Source organism: Nomascus leucogenys, chromosome 14, assembly GCF_006542625.1.
Source record: "Nomascus leucogenys isolate Asia chromosome 14, Asia_NLE_v1, whole genome shotgun sequence".
Classification (NCBI taxonomy): domain Eukaryota; kingdom Metazoa; phylum Chordata; class Mammalia; order Primates; family Hylobatidae; genus Nomascus; species Nomascus leucogenys.
In genome coordinates, this window is record NC_044394.1 from 48,584,530 (window position 1) to 48,602,274 (window position 17,745).

A 17,745-nucleotide genomic window follows, 5' to 3' on the forward strand; every position below is an offset into this window, starting at 1 on the left:
GACACGGCAGCTGGTCACAGTCTGTGACTGCAAGCTCCTGGCCAACTCCATCCATGGGCTGAACGCTGCACGGCCTGACTACATTGCCTCCAAGGCCTCTCCCACTTCGACTGAGGAGGAGCAGGTGATGCTTAGAAATGACCAGGATACCCTCATGGCCCGGTGGACAGGGAGAAACAGCCGATCTTCCCTGCAGGTGGACTGGCACGAGGAGGAGTGGGTGAGTCTGCTGCTGTGGCTGTCATCCCACGCTGAACTTGGGCTGAAAACCACAAAGCCTGTTGCCAGTCTCTGCCCCTTTGAAGTGCCTCAAGGTTCGACTGCTGTGAACAAGCTCCAGGTTTCCTTCCTGGATGGCTCCTTGGCTCCTTGGCTCCTGATGCAGGGAGGCAGACTATTTTCAAACCCTTGTGTCCAGATAGGGGTAGGGCTGTGCTGGGGGCTGGGCCAGCCTCAGACCTGGATGAAGAGGAAGAGAGGTGGGTTTTCCTCCCGTGTTGGAGGTCTCTCCTTCCCCTGCCGCCTGTGCCTTCTATGGCCCTGGGATGCTTGAGACCAGTCAGGCCTCTCCTACTTCCTCGGTGCTCTGTTTGCTGTTAGATTTTCCAGGGCTATGTGTATTTGGGGATGTGGGAGGTCTGGTGCTGGGGCAAGTAGGTGTAGATTTTGGAGCTGCCGCCCTGACATTACATCACATTATTGTTCCTCAGAGAATTGGCCCTGGGAGCAGGATCTGTGTTTCTTGAGGGAGTGACACATTGTACAACTTGTTTTTGCTGTTGAGACTGCTGCTTAGAGGCATTGTTCTACAAGCACTGAACTATTAATCAGCAGCAAAGTACCATCCTATACGCTGTGTGTGTTTCTGCAAATCACTCCCAGACCTCCCTCACCTCCTCCCCACCTCCCCTATCCAAATTTCTGTTCCCTTCTATCAAAAGGAGGCCTCCGTCTTGTCTGTGTGTGATGGTTGTAGGAAGTCTGCAGTGGCAAGAGGAGGAGATGAGACAGTGCCCTGTGTCCCTTCAGGCAGCACTGGAGGGCCAGCTGGCCTCCAGAAGAGTTACTAGCAAACATCTCCCAAACTCTAAAAACAATGGCCGCAGGACATCGATTCATCATTGAAAAGCAAATGCAACTTTAATGGGGAATTAGGAATCATCTTTATGTTTCTAAACTTTGAGGTATTTTAACAAGTGTGGAAGCCTAGGACAGGGGATCAGTGGAGGGCGATTTGGTTTGTGGTGTTTGTGTTTCTGTTTGGGAGAGCTGACCCACATGGGCCCCTTTGATTTGGAAGGAGAAAGTGTGGCTGAACGTGGACAAGAGCCTAGAGTGCATCATTCAGCGTGTGGACAAGCTGCTGCAGAAGGAGCGGCTGCATGGCGAGGGCTGTGAGGACGTCTTCCCCTGTGCAGGCAGCTGCGCCAGCAAGAAAGGTAACCCGGACAGCCACGCCTACTGGATCAGACCAGAAGACCCCTTCTGTGATGTTACCTCCTCACCATGCCCCTCCACCATGCCCTCCACTGCATGCCATCCTCATCTGACCACACGTGCGTATGCATCCATGCTTCCCATATGCTACCTCCACTTCACCTTGTGCTGCTTCCGTTTGTCTGTGTCTCTGACTCCATGCCCTCCTCCCCCACGCAGACTGCAGGGAGGGCTGCCAGGTGGAGCGGGGGCATCCCAGTGCATGGAGCAGCAGGCAGTGAGAGTGGAGTCTCTGGTTGCCTTTCCATGTAACTGGAGCCCATGTGTGATTCTGCATTTCTGCCCGTCAGAATCTCAGGGTCCTCTTGGGATACACCACCATGGCTGTAAGGGTTGGGCTCCTGGGCTTTTCAGGTTTGTAAAGCAATCTGAGAACCTGAAGGAGGCCAGGATGCAGATGCCTTTCTGATGTGATTATCTATGGCACTGGGAATTGGTAGAATGAAAGGGGAAAGGGGAATTTTGCAGGGACACAGCTGGATGAGAGATATTGGCAGGTCCAGTGCACATGTCTAAAAGCTGGTTGGCATTGGCTGGGCACTCTCTTATGCAGCAGAGGTGTGTTGCCTTGGGACTTGGTAACACAGAGAGTGGGACCCTGTTCCTGGGCTTTTGGTGGTCTGAGTCAGGTGGTTTGGCAGGACGCTTCAGGGTAGGACACTGGCATGAAGCAGCATGCTTCAGAACAGTCTCCTGTCTGCAGAGACACAGCATACCAGGACACTGTCCTGCAGATGGCCTTAAAGCTGGGAAACAGTCCCTCCAACCGAGATATCTCCGCCTTTTCCTGTAAGAGCCAGAGAGTTACAAGCTAGGCAGCTGAGACTTGCCCACAGACCTAGCTTCTGCCTCCTTTTTGTTCTCCTGTGGGAGTTTTAAGCCATAGTAGGTAAGGCCCAGATGTGCTGGGATTAAGCTTCATGTGATGAGGGCTTTTAAATTCTGAATTGGAGAACTTCCATTCAAGGTGTAAGTGTGCTTCTTGGTCAGAGCCTCTTGGCAAATCCCCCTTTGGGTTGTAAGATGCCCTTTGCCTCTTTACTCTGCCTGCAGTCTGTTCCAGGGCACTGTCTCACTTGAGCCTCTGTCTCAACAGTTACCACGTCACCCATCTCTCCATCTATGGGGGATTATAGTTTCACTTCCCCACCACACCTGTGATTGGTTCATGGAACTATTTTGTCTTTATTCATGTTCTCTTTTTTATGTAAATCATGTTCCTTTTTAAAATTTTCTGAAAGTTCATTGTTTATTTCTTTTTACTTTTTTATCTTGTTTGTGATTTTAAATTTTTCTACAGATAATGAAAAGAGTAATTTATTGGCTGTTTTAAATGTGGGAGCTAGTTTATTTCATCAGATGGGATTATATCCCTAACTTAAGTGTCATTTTTTTTTCTAGGCACATCCTGTATTGTTTAAATATAGATACATTTTTATTCAGTTTTAAAGTTACTTAAATGAGCATTTATGTATGCTATTTAGGGTTTGACTTGCGTGTGCCATAAAAATCAGCTGTTGTAATAATGGGAATGTGAAGCTTACATTTGAGAGAGTCTAACTCTGCTGATCAGTACTCAAATGTATGAAACCATATGCCACCAAATTATCTGTGGATGGTCCTTAATTTAAACATCTTTAGCACAGCCAGGAAGCTGTTCAGTCCTCAGTGTAAGTAGGAGGATCAGAAAGAACCAGTCTGTGAGCTATTTATTTTGGTGAGTCTTGTCCACAGTGCCATGGCAAGGCTCTGTCATGACTTTTTATACCATTCCAAGTTACTGGAGCCATTGTTTTGGTTTAATGAGCAGGTATGCTCACACCAACATATTTATTATATGAGAATAACTCTGTACTGCTCTGAAAGGCATCATCAGTTTTCATTCCAGTTCTCTACCCTGTCCTAGGTCCTTGGTTTTTATTTTTCACCAGGGAGCTGCCCTGCCTCAGAGCTGCCCTGCCCTGATCAGAGAGCCCTGTCTGGCAGGTGAGGGTCACCCAGGGCCAAGGCTTTGTGGGGGACCCACTGACAAGTCCCTGCCAGCCAAAACCACAGAGGCTCCTCAAACTTCCCTTCTTCTCATCTCTTCAAAAGTCTCCCACGCCCCTCCACCCCCACCTGCCAAGGTGCACCACTATTGCCCCACCAGGATTTGGTGGCTTCCACCGCCTTCCTCCTGTACACTCTGTCGCTCTCCTCATATCCAAAGGGACGCTCAGACCAAGTTTTTCTTAGTCTGGGGTCTATGGGTACACCCAGTTTCTTGTACCCCTGAGATTATGTCCTGGAATTTGCATGTGTATAGAGAGGAAGTCCAGAGTGGTCATCTATTCTCAACTCCATGACCTAAGACAAGTTACAAGCCATTATTCCAGGAGTACCAGAGAAGACCCCCTTTTTCTCCCATTTGATTGAAAGATGAATTTAGCAAATTGGGTTTAATCCCTGATACCTTCACAGGAATGGTCCCAACCCAGCTGTTTGGGATCACCACAGAAGCTCATAAAACAGGCTCCTAGACCTTCCTCCTCATTCATAAGCTCAGAATCCTAGAAGAGGGGTTATGGGGAGGCAAAAATCTGTATATTTTCAAGGCCTCACATAACCTGATTAGCAGATCAATATGTAAGAGCCACAGTTCTATATCACTGTGGGTTTCTGTCTTTGTTAGCAACATGGTCTCAGGGCATCTGGGTTAACGAAGAGGTCGAACTCTTGAACTTACAGATGCCTTTGTGTTCTCTTTCCCCTTTGCCAGTTTGAAAAGTCACTTTCAAAGACGATTAGAGAGGAAGGATCCTTTGCCCCTTCTTTACAACCTAGGTTGTAAAATCCCCATAAAGTTGGTTCTGGCTGTTCTTGGGGATCTGAGACCACCTCATTTCCACATCCTGAAGACATTCTTTGAACTGAAAAGCTCAGACATAAATTAACATAAACGTTTTCTCCCATGATTCCTTTTCAAACTTGTTTTCTCTTAGATGGTGCACCCAGTTAATGAGAAATTTTAGTTTTTAAGGGAAATATGAAATTGAAGTAAGTACATCCCACTGTGACTTAGTATAGGTGAAATGGAATCAAAATTGGTATTCTTTGAGGACCTGAAGGGACATTCTAATTGGAGACTACCCCTAAATCACAAAACTTAACATTTGTTTTAAATTTGGGAGATTGGCGTAGAGTTTTTTTTGGTATACTGGCTTCATTCCCGGATCTTAACACTTTGGATCTCAGCAGTTGATCCTGAGCCCAGGCTTCCCCGGTGAATCAGAGCAGTGGGTCTGACCAGGGAACACTCCGTGTTCTGGTCAATCTCTCTCCTTACAAGTTTGCTTCCAGATGCCGCAAGCCAACGCGGGGCTCTGCCACTACAATGTGATTTATGTGGGTGCTTTTTTCTGTGGCATTTATCACATTGTAATAAGCAAGATCGCACATCCCAAAGAGCATTTTATGTTGAAGTATTGGCAACATGAATGTTTAAGCTGGGGAATCTGTCATTGTTTACCACTGAGAGGGCTTGGCTGCCTCAGAGCAGCCGGACTACTTTCGTGAGCCTTCTTGGGGAAGAGGCAGCCAGGCACCCAGACCTCTTCTCTGTTTGTTAGCCGCCTTACTGCAAGCTGCTGATGCAGCTGCTCTGAGATTGAGTTGCTTGGTTTGAACTGTGTGCTGCTCCTTAATCATCCATGTCGCCCTCCATTTCTGTGCAGATTGCAGTCCCCCTCCTGAAGAGTCCAGCCCAGGTACGTGGTTTCCGTTCAAGGCTCCTGCTGATGCCCTTTTAATTAATACTCAGGTAGCATTTTGTAGCTAAATTGCAAAAGATTGCCTTATGATCCCAGAGTTGGGAAAGTATTCCAGGACCTCCTTCGTTGTGAGGCATAAAACACTTTTCGCAGGTTTGATGAGAGACCACTTGGGCTGAGGAAATTGTGGCCTGAGGCAGACTACCACATGTATTTGTTTTACTCTTACGTTCTAAAGTCTTTTCAGATGAGCACGTTGGGCTTCTGGAAGTGGGTGACCTGAGGTAGGGAGGTACACATCTGGACTTTCTGGGTGCAGTTTTAGAATTCTTAGCAGACATTGCTGTGGGCCTCAGTTGGAGTTAGTACCAGAAATGTAATCTCTTTGCTGCCTTTGCATGTAGAAACCAATGTTTATGGTTCTAGTTCAGGGGTTGGCAAGAACCTGAAGAACCCCTGGGATGGTTCAGCTCCGAGCTAAGTCTTGTCCACAGCCTGCTCTTATAAATAATGTTTTGTTGGAAACCAACCTTGCCCACTTGTTCATGTATTGTCTACAGCTGCTTTTGCACAGCAGTGCCAGAGTTCGTTGCAGCAGAGAACCTGTGGCCTTCAAAGCCCAAAATATTTACTGTCTAGCTTTTTACAGAAAATGTGTGCTAACCCCTGATCTAGTTCGTATTGAGTTTCCTGGGTATGGCTTGTGGTTTTGAGCATAAGTCCCCCAAATAATATGATTTGATGTTCTTTTTCTTACATTCCAAAAATCAGCTGCATGGTCAGTCTATTGCTTGCATATTTCTGACTGGTTATAGATGTAAGACAGCAGGATACTTTGTTGATGTCTAGAATGTAGCGAGTCCATGACTGTGGGATTTACCAGGCTAACAAGCTATTCCTGTGCATTGCTAGTGAAGCCTGTCCACCCATACAGCCCCATGAGTCAGCATAGTGTGGCGGCTCCTGGCAGCAACCCCAGGATGCTCTTAGAAGTTAGCTCGTCGGTGGGCTGATCTGATTGGACACCTCATACTCTCCCAGTTTGCTTTCAGCGCCTTCACAGTTTCTCTTTCCCCAAAAGTCAGTGTCGCTTTGAGCAGGCCTTGGGCCCCACCCCCTTGGACCCTCAAGGTTACTGAGGCCTTTGGTAGATGTACAAACAGTTGACCTTGGTGTCCTCCTCCATTGCCTCCCCGGGCCCATGCCTCAGCTGACCTCCACGGCAGGCCAGTGCCTTCAGACCGAGCTGACTGTCGCCTGAGCCTCAGTGGTGCTCAAGCCTGGGGCCATACCCAGCAGTTAGGGCCAGGAGAGGGCTGGTGGCATGTGCATCTGCCCCTACAGAAGCTCAGGGGGTCTTCTCAATTCTGGGCTCCTGAGGGTTGCAGAACTAATGGGAAGTTTGATGGGTCCCCGGGCAGCACACAGACAGTGCCTGGCCTGTAGAGCCCTCCTTGTTGTGTGTCAGCTGGGACATTTCCAGAAGCACTGATGGCTTTTTCACAGTTGATGCTGATGGACTAAAGTGGTCCCTGCAAGGAGTTCTTTTGGCTTTTCCTGGAGAACTGCATTTAATGTGGACTAAAACATACACACTTACAAAGGCATACACACTTACAAAGGCACACACACTCTCCCTTTCTCCCTCCCCTACTAATGAGGGGAAAATGCAGAAGCAAAGTACGGATTTGAAAGTGCTCTTCAAAGTTATCTAAATTAGTATGGCCCATGAATTCACTACCGGTCTGCGAACATTACAGGTTAGGAACTAGATAAGGAGGTTTCTACAAAAACGTGGGTCAGCGACGTCACTCAGGACGTTGTTTCACTGAGCTGATTGTTTTTCATAACAAGGCTTTCTCAGTGAAGGAAGCAGAGTATAAACCCTTCACCGATCCCAGTGACCCAGGTGCCTTTACTTCACTACATCCTGGGTAGAAATCATGTTACTGCCCAAGAAACTCATTTTGGTTGAACTTTTAAAAAATTGTTCCAGACATGTCTGAGCCCTTCTCTGGCCAGATAACCACACTTATCTTCTACCAAGTTCCGTATCTCCTCTTTTCCAGGACAAACATCTTAGTGCGTTTTAGCCATTCTTCCTATACTACAATTTTTTTTTCATTTTTTTCCTAATGTAGCGAAGCAATCATTCTCATAGGAATTTAGTTTAAAGAGATATAGGCAAAGTGAAAAAGTTGTATGGAGAGAGCTTGCTTAGTCAAGTAAGACCAGTTGTATATTTTGATCATTTTCAGATTAAAATAATCATGATTTTCATGATATGCATGATAGCTAGAAGAGCAAAGTAAAATTGGCAACATTTGCTTTAAGAGCATGTACTTCTTAGAGAAGGATAGTCTTAATGACTGCCTGCCTTTCCCCAAATGGTTTGGCTAAAAAAACCTGTTTGCCTTTGGCATTTTTGATAGGCACTTCATATAATTGGCATACATTCAACAGAATTCTTCAAAGAAACAAAAACATGGTCTCTGAGAACTTTAGTGGAGGAAAGAGACTCGAACATTATTTAGTGCCTCTCTCTCATTTTATAAAAAAGGACCCACATGGCTGAGGGGTCGAGGGCCTTGCCTGTGGTCACCTCTGCTCAGCAGTGGCCGGGGCTGGGACTCCTCATTTTCCACCTCTCAGTTCAGTGTTCTTCGTCACCGTTATTCATTTGCTAAGACCTCTCTGCTGTGGACTTGCTAAATTTAAGCCTGCTTTTTCCATTACAGATACAAATCCTGTCACAAACAGCGTGCCTGCATGTACAATTAGGCCACCTCCAACTTTTGAGCTGCTACATTTACTTAAACACTTGCATTAACCAAACACTGAGTGTAGGGAATTCTTTTGCATGTTTCAGTATTTCTTTAGGTTGGTTTCTCAGTGAAGTGCTAACCATCCAGCTTGAGAGAAAAGGGCCAAGCTGCCCTTCTCTTGGTCTCTGAGATTCTATTTATCTAAGACAGAGTTTACCCTCTGGCAGCCGCACAGCTCCCACAGCCCATGGCCTTCCCTGAGTGCCATGCCGGGACATGGCCTGGTGCATTCTGTGGCTTGAACCCTCACCCTAAGGGGCGTGTACTGCCTGGGCTTCACTCCATGACTTTTCACCATGTTTGGTGTGGTGGATTCACCAAGTGGTGATGGTCAAATGCCTATTTCTGGTCTTAGTCACCTGTTACAAATATAACCTTAATGAGGGCCTGTCTTCTCTTTTAAATGTCTTCTAAATAGGAAGGAAAAAAAGAATCAAAACCCAAAATATCTTTCACCCTGTTTTTCTCCCTTGAGGTTCTATTTTTAAAAAATTGTTTTGGTACAGGGTCAAAGTTTCCCTATATTCCTAAAAGAAAACTAAGCTAGAAATAGTACTGGGGGAGGAAGGTGGGGGTGGGGAAGGAAGTGAGTGCAAGGTGGGGCTGTTCTGAGGGCTGAAAACTCAGGAACTGTGGGGAATAGTCCTCCTCCAGGTGTGCAGGGATAAGAATTGAACACAGTTGCACACAAGGCTTGGCAAGGGCAGAGGAGTCTCTGACGTGACTTCATACCCAGGTCAAGAGAAGGGAGATCACAGAGAACGTTTCTGGGTGTCCTTCCTCTCCGGGTGGAGGTGCTACAGTGCCGTGGAAGGAGATGGGCCTCTGCTGACAGCATTTTCTGGCCTCGTCATGACTTGCAGAAGCTTTTTTGTTGTTTTCCTCTGAAGGCATTGTCTTGAGTATTTCTGTCTAGGGTCCCCAACAGGTTCAGGAGACCAGGCATGTGTTGGAGGTAACAGAGTAGAACTGGTGTTTGAGGTTGCTGGAAAGAGCTGGGGCTAGAGGGCTAGAGACTGGGTTGGTTCCAGACAGAGCTGGAAGATGAGGTGGAGGTGGGGGAGTGGGAGGACTGCAGTGGTTAGGGGCCAGGTGACTTGTTAAATTGCCAGAACCTAATTCTTAAAATCTCTCTCTCTCGTGATGACCCCTTCGCTTGTGCCCCAGGTGAATGGAGTGAGGCCCTTTACCCGCTGCTGACCACTCTCACCGACTGCGTGGCCATGATGAGTGACAAGGCCAAGAAGGCCATGGTATTCCTGCTTATGCAGGACAGCGCGCCCACCATAGCCACCTACCTGAGCCTGCAATACCGCCGTGACGTGGTCTTCTGCCAGACGGTAGGCCTCGGGAGCACCCCGAGGGAGGCCACGGGCACCTTTCAGCTCAGAAAAGACAGGCTTAGGAAGCCCTTCCCGCTCACTTCACTTGTAAAAAACTCCAGATGGCCATATTTCCTCCTGGTGGTTGCTTTAAAGGTTATCTAATAGAGAGGTCTACATTTCAACACAGTCAGGAGAACTACCTTGGCAGCCCATGCTTGCTTCTCCCAAGGAACTGGCACCTGCAGAGTCTGCCGATTCTGCACCCAGAAGATAGTGAGGGCATGGGTGGCACAGGCTTCCTTGCTGCCTTTTTTTTTTTTTTTTTTTTTTTTACTGCACAGGAGTTGAGTGATGGCAACACAGGTATTTGCTGTCAGTGCAAACATTGCTCGTATAACAGTAGGTGCCTTAGCTCTGCAGCTTTTTGCAGGACTCTTATTGTTGAGAGAAGTGAAGCCTTGAAATGAATGTAACAAGTTTAATAGTTGCCAGTAATCAAATTAGTAAAATGAACAGTGATTTGGGGTTGGGCTGGTTCTCTACAGGTTCCCTCACCCATCCTGGAGAGTCCTGTTTCATCCCATAGAAAATCTCCCACTGAGGAAACTTTGAGTGACCATGTTGTCTCTCACTTCTGTTTTTTGCTGGGGCTAACTCAGTTTCCAGCCAGGGGTGGCATGGCTCTATGAGTAGATAGACCCTTTCCCTGTGAGTAATTAATTATGGGCTTCCAGAAGTTCCAGCCTAGGAATAACGCCAGGTATAGGTCAGGTCAGAAGCCAAGCCAAAACCAAACCCACTTTGTGAGCGGCAGGAATAGCAAGCCCACTGTTGGGCGTCTTCCCATGGCCAGGGCATGCCCTACCTGGGCTTTTCAAGGGACAGGAGGTGCCACTGAAGCCCCTTTGAGCAGTGGCAGCAGAGGAAGGGGGCGGTGGGGGGCTGGGCATGATCTGACTGCCATTTGGTGAGCAGGTACCTCACCCTGAACCGCTTCACGCCATGCTCCCACAGCTGACTGCCCTCATCTGCGGCTTCATCATTAAGCTGAGGAACTGCCTGCATGACGATGGTTTCCTGCGCCAGCTCTACACCATCGGGCTGCTGGCCCAGTTTGAGAGCCTGCTGAGCACCTACGGTGAGGCGCCCGGGCCAGGATCGGGAGCCCCACTTGTGTGTGTGGTTTCCATCCTTTCTTGCTAGGCACTTTTCTCACTATACTAGTAATGCGTGCTGATTGAAATAAATCCAAAATATATAACAGCGGACCAAATGGCAGACCTAGCAGTCACACACACACACACCTTGGTTTGTTGTTGCTGGTTGAGGATGGATGCTAATTATTTAACCAGTAACTTCCTGTTGGACTTCGGGTTGTTCCTGAAACAGCAGTGCAGCAGTGACATCTGTGCATGAGGCACTTGTGGGCCTGTTTCTGCAGCTACTGAATGACTGGAAGGAGAGTTCCTGGGTCAGAGGGTAGGAATATTTTTAAATTTAATAGATATTTCCAAATTGCCCTCCAAAAAGGCTCTCTTCTTCCTACTCTTGTTTATTATTTGTTTCTTCTGAGAAGGTGACAGAAAGCATTTGTTAATAGTTGGAAATTGAGGACCTCGAATAGATATCAAGCCCTGTGTAATGGGAGGGTCTGGCCACAGCAAAGCTGCTTTAGCATCTCTCATTTTGTGTTTCAAGAGCTGGCTTTGCTTTCTGAGTTTATGTATTTGTTTCCCTCCCTACTATCCTATGCTTGCCCAAGAAAAAGTGGGAAAGGATGGCGCGTGTTTCCACCAGATGCATGCTTTGATGTGGCTGTGGGATTTCAGAGGCATTGTTGACTCACAGAGGAGTGAGTTGCAGGGGAAGAGGTTCAGAGACTCCCCCTCCACCAGAGCCACACCTGCACCCCTCCTGTCACAGCCAGGCTTGAGCTTGGCTGCCTCCTGCTGAGACTGGGGAGAGTAGCAGCGCCCTCTGCCTGACAGCCCTGCCCCTCTCTCATGTCCAGGGGAGGAGCTGGCAATGCTGGAGGACATGAGCCTTGGGATCATGGACTTGAGGAACGTGACCTTCAAAGTCACTCAGGCCACTTCCAGCGCCTCCGCAGACATGCTGCCCGTCATCACAGGAAATCGGTAAAGTGTTGGTTTAAAATTCTCTGAGCCAGAGCAGTTTTCATTTTTGTTTATCTCAGGGAAGGTACTCTTCTGAATTTTTTTATCCTATTTCATTTTGTTAAATGCTCTGATTACAGCCCCCTAGGTTAGTGCCACTCCCTTAAAGGTCTGTGGTTGGCAGTTTGGCCATCACTAAGCCAGAGGGCCAGCCCGGGCACTGCGGCCTGCTCGGGCCTGCTGGACTCACACTGCTCTCCCTCTCTCCACCTTTCTCCAGCGACGGGTTTAATGTGCGGGTCCCTCTGCCAGGCCCACTGTTTGACGCCCTGCCCCGGGAGATCCAGAGTGGCATGCTGCTGCGAGTGCAGCCTGTCCTCTTCAACGTGGGCATCAATGAGCAGCAGACACTGGCCGAGAGGTGCGTGCCGGCCCCTCGGGGCTGCGGGGGTGTGGTGGCCCTGGAGATGAAGCAGAAAACGTACTTACCCCTCTTCAGGCTCCAAGTGCTGGACAGACTTTGTCATCCTTCCTTCCTTTGGCCAACATTTTCATCATGGCCGTGCACCTCACTGCCTTTGGTGCTAGGGACACAGAGTGACCCAGAGGTGGTCTCTGTCCTCAGGGACTCAGCTGGTGGGAGAGAGAGACATGGATGCAATGATGAAGACAGATACAGGGCATTGTGGGATCCCGAGTAGGGCACCCAGCAAGGTCTAAGGGGGTCTGTAAAGGTTTCTTGGAGTTGCAGGGGATGGGGCTTTGAATTGTGAATAGGAGTTGGATGATGAGGTGGAGGGGAGACGTGTCAGATTAAGAAGACTGAAGAAAGGCCTGGCGAGGAGAAACAGCATGGAGTTCAGGGGCACCAGGTTCCAGGCAGGGATTGGCAGGTAGGGGTAGACAGGCTCTGTGTGCCAGGCTGAGACTCATGCCCGAACCTAAAGGCTTACACCTTGTAAACTGCCCTCCAGGGTCACTTGCCACACTGCAGAGGGGAGTTGTGTGTGCACATGTGCCTGTGTGCACACGTGTGTGAGAAGATAGGGTGGATTGGGTATATGTACCCTATACTGGCCTTCCACTAGTGCATGAGGAATGATTCCTGTGTTGTCATTTATCTTCATGTGATGTGTGTAGATTAGTCTAAACAGAGATCTTCAAGTACTTACTTTGAAGGAAATTTGGTTTCCAGAACCATATGCCATGTTCCTGCCGGGCCTTCTGATGTCCAACCCCAGTGGGTGATGTCCATTGACGCCTAGGTGTAGGGTCACACCAACTTAGGAAATATGGTATCATTGCTGGGAGATACTGAAGAACTCTCAGTGGGGCAGGACACAATCAGATTTACATTTTAAGTAGGTCGTTTCGCTAGCATGTGCCAGGAGGAGATGAAGGGGACAAGTGTGAGGAGGAGGCTGCTGGGAGGAGTCCAGGCCGGAGGTGGGAACCTGGATCAGGGCCGGGGGAGTGTTGGTGTTCTGCAGAGGGGTAGGCTGGGGAACTGTTTAAGTGGTCAGGGGAAGGGTTTGGTCTTCAGTGGGGCTGGGGCTGGGGCTGGGGCTGAGTGGGAGGGGAGTACACCAGACAGACCCACCCACTAAGCTCATGAACTGGCAGGAGAGTTGTGTCCAGAGGCAGGTGGTGAGCTGGGTTTGGACTGAGGGCACCAGCCCAGGAAGCAAAGCCCCAAAGGTGTGAGCAGAGCTGGAGGCGCCTATGTCAAGGAGAGGTGCAGCCTCACTGGAGCCCCAGCAGGGAGGTGGCCCAGGGCGGGGAGAATGATGGTGCCTGCATCCAGTAGCTTCGGACCCCACAGACTTGCAGGAGCAGTTTCTAGAGAGGGCTGAGCCAGGGCCAGGTACATTGAATCGAGGGGAGGGTGGAGGATGCAACACTGAGGACAGAGAGGACTTGCGAAGGGCAGGTTCTTGGCTTTGTTTCTTTATTGGCCCTGAGGTCACTGGTGAGCTGGGCTTGTTTATAAGCTGAGGGAAGAGCCCTCAGAGGGGAGGCCACAGGCCTAGGGTCAGGGATGGCCCCCAAGGGAGCAGGCGCCTAGAGAAAAGGCCATTGTGGACACCAGGGGTGGATGGGCTGGGACCCGTAGGAGGGAGTCCTGCCCTCTGAGGGATGCTCTAGGGCCGCAAAGAAGCTGATGCTCAGAAGGCCCCTCAGCAGGGACGTGTGAGACTGCACTGGGGCCCAGGACCTGGACTTCAAAGCCTGCATTTTCTAATGACCACCTTGTGCCTTCCTTGCAGGTGGCATTTTACAGCTTTGTTTCTTAGGCAGTTGGCACATGCTCCTTGTAGCACACGGAGTGTGATCAGGGTGAACCTGGATGATGAGGAAAGGGCAAGGGCTTCATGTCTGTCCCGGCGGGGCTGGCAGTCAGGCCTGTTCATTCTGCACACAGAGATTGACTTCAGATTGGAGTACAGGGCTGCACCCTCACCTCTCAGCCATACCTCACTGCCGTCCCCCCTCCTAAGTGCCTCAGATGGGAGGAGACCAGGGACTCTGAGCCAAACGGCTGTGAGGGGGGTTCCTGTGCTGCACAGGATCTGTACCACATCATGTTCTGGTCATCTCTCAGGCACGCCTGTAACAGTGATACATGATTCCTGCCAATGGAATGCATTTAAACTGATCAGCAACACTGTAGAAATGCCTTTATGCTCGGAAGAAGGAGAGTGGCTTAGAATTTAGATATGCATAGTAAATGTTTGAGAGAATCAGCAGAGTTAGCTTCCATGCAGTTGTGTTCATGTTAGAAGAAAGTGACATTAGCCAACTAATGGCATCCCCTATAACCTCCCAAGGTTTGGCGATACATCTTTACAAGAAGTTATCAACGTGGAGAGTTTGGTGCGGTTAAATTCCTACTTTGAGCAGTTTAAGGAAGTTTTGCCTGAGGATTGTAAGTATTTCTTCAGTCATGGTAGGTTTCACTTACTCGTCTTTTTATCAGTTTAGATGTCTGAGCTCTGGCTTGCCCTGCCTCTGTGAGTGCATGCCTGTGCATGTGTGTGCACTGTTCCTTCTCTCCCTAAACACACACACACAGAGAGAGAGAGAGAGAGAGAGAGAGAGAGAGAGAGAGAAGCTTCCCTTGGCTGTGGCCCTCATTCATCTCTTTGCCGTCAATTCTCTACTAGCCTGTGTGACATGGCTCCTTCCCATGCTGTCATAGTCAGTGACACTTGATGTGTTTGGTGGCATGCATTGTGCACCTGCTGGTAGGACTTGGGGGAATCACAGAGGCAGGACCCACCCTCGGCCAGGTGAGCAGCCCAGTCACCTCCCTTTGTGGTGCTTAGAGAGGAAGACGCGGGGCCAACATTGCTGGGTGTTTGGGAGCAAGATGGCCCCATCTCGGCATCTCCTGGAGGCAGTGGAGATGGTCATCTCTCTGCGTGCCCTCCAGTGAAGATGCTGCAGCTAGGGCTCTGCAGCCACAGAACTCAGGGAGGAACCGAGAGCTACACAGCACTGCCTATGAGAATTCCCTGTTGAATTCAACCCAGTGAATATTCCCTGAGGATCTGCTGTGTGTAAAGTGCTAGAGGATCCGATGGCGAATGAGGAGTGGACCCTGCCTTGGAGGGAAAGCTGGTCCCAGAGTGCCGGCCTCTCTGTGCAGGCGCTGCCACAGCCACTAGGGGGTGCCACGCGGCAGAAGGTATCATCCCTTCTGCGTTACACTAGTGTCCTCTGATGGGGGTTTCCAAAGAGGGAACCCACATAGGCTGGGCTTCGAATTGGGCAGGCTTCATCTGCATCCTGTTGGACGGTACGGTAGACCTTAGAGTTTAGAGATAGTCAAACAGTACTGCTGGTGAACCTTCACAGGTCATGGATGTGCCAGGCACTGGGCTGGGCTCTACATATATTTCCACGCTGAATCCACAACAGCCCTATGGGTCGGTGATAGGATCCATGTCCAGATGAAGAAAGGGGTGCCTGGCTCTGAAGCCCACATGCTTGGATTGTGGCTGAAGCCGTCCTGCTAGGAGAGAGTGATGCAGAACACGCCCGGGCTGGGCCAAGAAGTCATGGCTTCAGTGGTGTTCAGCAGGGAAGCAGTGGGAAAAAAGCCGCCTCTTCACAGGTTCATCTAGCAAGAGTGTGTGGTTGGATTGGAAGAGGGGAGGCAAGCCGCTGATGGCCAGAGTGAGGCTGTGACACTTCAGATGAGATGTTGTTTCACTCTGACTCCAGCCTGGTAGTGACAGTGAGCGTGGAGAGAGGGACGAGGCATTAGGAGGGTTTGGGCTGAGGATGCGCTCCTCAGCGGCCACGTGCAGCTGGCGCTGGGGAGGTGAGGGCTGTGTCTGCTGGGAGAGCTGACAGACCTGGCGCTGGGCAAGGACGCTGGAGTTGCTGGCAACAGCAGGTGCCGGCAACAGCAGGGGCCGTCCCGCCGATGAGAGAGGCGCAGGTCTACAGGGGACGGCGAGTGCAGCACTGGCCCCAGCTGAGCTGATGACATGGGCAAATGACCTGTGGGGAGTGCCGACGTGGAGCCACAGGGCAGAGCCCTTTCGTGGTTGAGGCCACTGAGTGGCAAGATGAGAAGGGGCTGCAACAGCATCTGGAGAGACCCCTGCTCTGGGGGACAGCGAGGAAGAAGGGACTCAACAGAAGGCCAGAGAGAGCATCACAGGCTAGCAGGAAGAAGGCAGGAGCCAGGAGGGTGTGGGGCGCTGCTGGCCTCTGGATGTGTGGACAAGGAGCTGCTGGTGATCTCTCCCAGACAGTCTCACTGTGGCGAGGGCTGGGCCAGGGATCAAGGGGTGATGAAATGGTGCTGCCTTGGAATGGACCACTTTGTCCCAAAGACTGTCAGCAACTTGAGGGATGGGGCTGTGGGCAGGTGGGGCACACCCTGGAGCTGCAGGGGCCATGGGAGTGCTCAAAGGTCCGAGGGAAGGAGAACACACAGGGCTGGAAGATGCAAGAGGACGCCAGAGTCACAGACCAGGCCCTGGAGTGGGCAGGTGGAGGGTGTCCTTGCAGGGAGGGAAGGAGGGAGGAGAGAAGGTAGGGACACGAATGGAGGAAATATGCTCAGGTTGGGCAGCCTCAGTCTCCCCAGTAAAACAGGTGTTCTTGTCCTACTCAACATGAGAGAAGTGAGCACAGAACCGGGGCCTTGAGGGGAGTGGAGGTGACTGGCACAGATGCAGTTGGAGCCAGAGAGCCTGGAAAAATACAGATGCCTGGGCCCCACCCCAGAGTGTGGTGGGCAGGGCCTGAGCATTAGGGTTTCAGAAACTCCCCAGGTGGTCCCTGCGTGCCACAGCCAGGGTGGTAAACATAGCATGAAGTCAAGGTCCTGCGAGGACTTGGCAGCTGAAGGCCATCAGTGCCGTGGACGTCAGAGCTGTTAAGAAGGTGTCCTCATGCTCTTTAGCAGGGATTGGAGTTCAAACAGCAGATTTGTCACACACTCGCCACAAGCTGGGCCCCCTACTACCCACTTTGTGTGGATTCTCTAATTTGATCCCCACAGCAGCCCTGGGAAATGGGCACCGGTTTCACACCCACTTGGCAGATGAGGAAACTGAGGCATGGAGGGCAAGTTTCCCCGGGAACTGGGCCAAGCCCAGGCAGCGTCTTCTGACTGCTGTAGGGGAAAGGATGGGCCTACCGGCAGGGCCAGCCAAGGAGCCACAAAGGTGAGCAGGGAGGGAGTAGGGGGCACGCACTGAGGCCTGGAGGAGTGGGAGTGGTGAGCGGCTGCAGTAAGTAGGAAGTGGGAATTTGTGCCTAGCGCCTTAGAGGGCAGGCAGTCTCTAGGGCTCAGGGAGCCGTTACAATAGACAGTGAAGGCCCAGGATGGGCAAGGCCTCCAGAAGCAGAGCAGCCAGGCTGGACCACGCAGGCAGGAACCAGCCGACTGGACCATGACCCAGGAAGCTGGGGCAGATGTGGCCCAGGTACCTCTCCCCTCAGAAGGATGGCTGGTCTCTGAGGCTGAGGAGATGGAGCCCACCAGCTGAATACCCCCAAACTTTGCATGGTTCCTCAGTGGACAGGTATTCATTAAAGTAGGGGCTGCAGGGGCAGCCAGCGAGAAGCCAAAGTGCATCTTGGGAGGTGAGATGGTGCTGTCTACGCCGGAGGGCAAATATCCTGACCCGGCTAAGCTCCGCTCCTCTGGGCTCCCACAGCTTCCATCGCAGCTGATGCCAGCTTTCCATCTTTCTGTCTCTGCCCTGTC

The 17,745-nt window shown here is 50.6% G+C and overlaps 1 protein-coding gene across 17 annotated transcripts in view; it reads left to right on the forward strand.

Annotated features, from left to right (window-relative positions):
- The window catches only part of INPP4A (inositol polyphosphate-4-phosphatase type I A), a 146,458-nt gene that overhangs the window by 108,681 nt on the left and 20,032 nt on the right, over nt 1–17,745 (forward strand). For 12 of the 17 annotated variants that reach the window (XM_030827661.1, XM_030827662.1, XM_003279230.4 and 9 more), the window contains 8 exons: nt 2–220; nt 1,301–1,556; nt 5,211–5,243; nt 9,239–9,411; nt 10,411–10,534; nt 11,408–11,534; nt 11,794–11,934; nt 14,342–14,439. In XM_030827661.1, coding sequence (XP_030683521.1) covers nt 2–220; nt 1,301–1,556; nt 5,211–5,243; nt 9,239–9,411; nt 10,411–10,534; nt 11,408–11,534; nt 11,794–11,934; nt 14,342–14,439 — 1,171 coding nt within the window. The remainder of the gene's footprint in view (nt 1; nt 221–1,300; nt 1,557–5,210; nt 5,244–9,238; nt 9,412–10,410; nt 10,535–11,407; nt 11,535–11,793; nt 11,935–14,341; nt 14,440–17,745) is intronic. The other 5 variants (XM_030827666.1, XM_012502726.2, XM_030827667.1 and 2 more) reach the window with 1 other exon arrangement.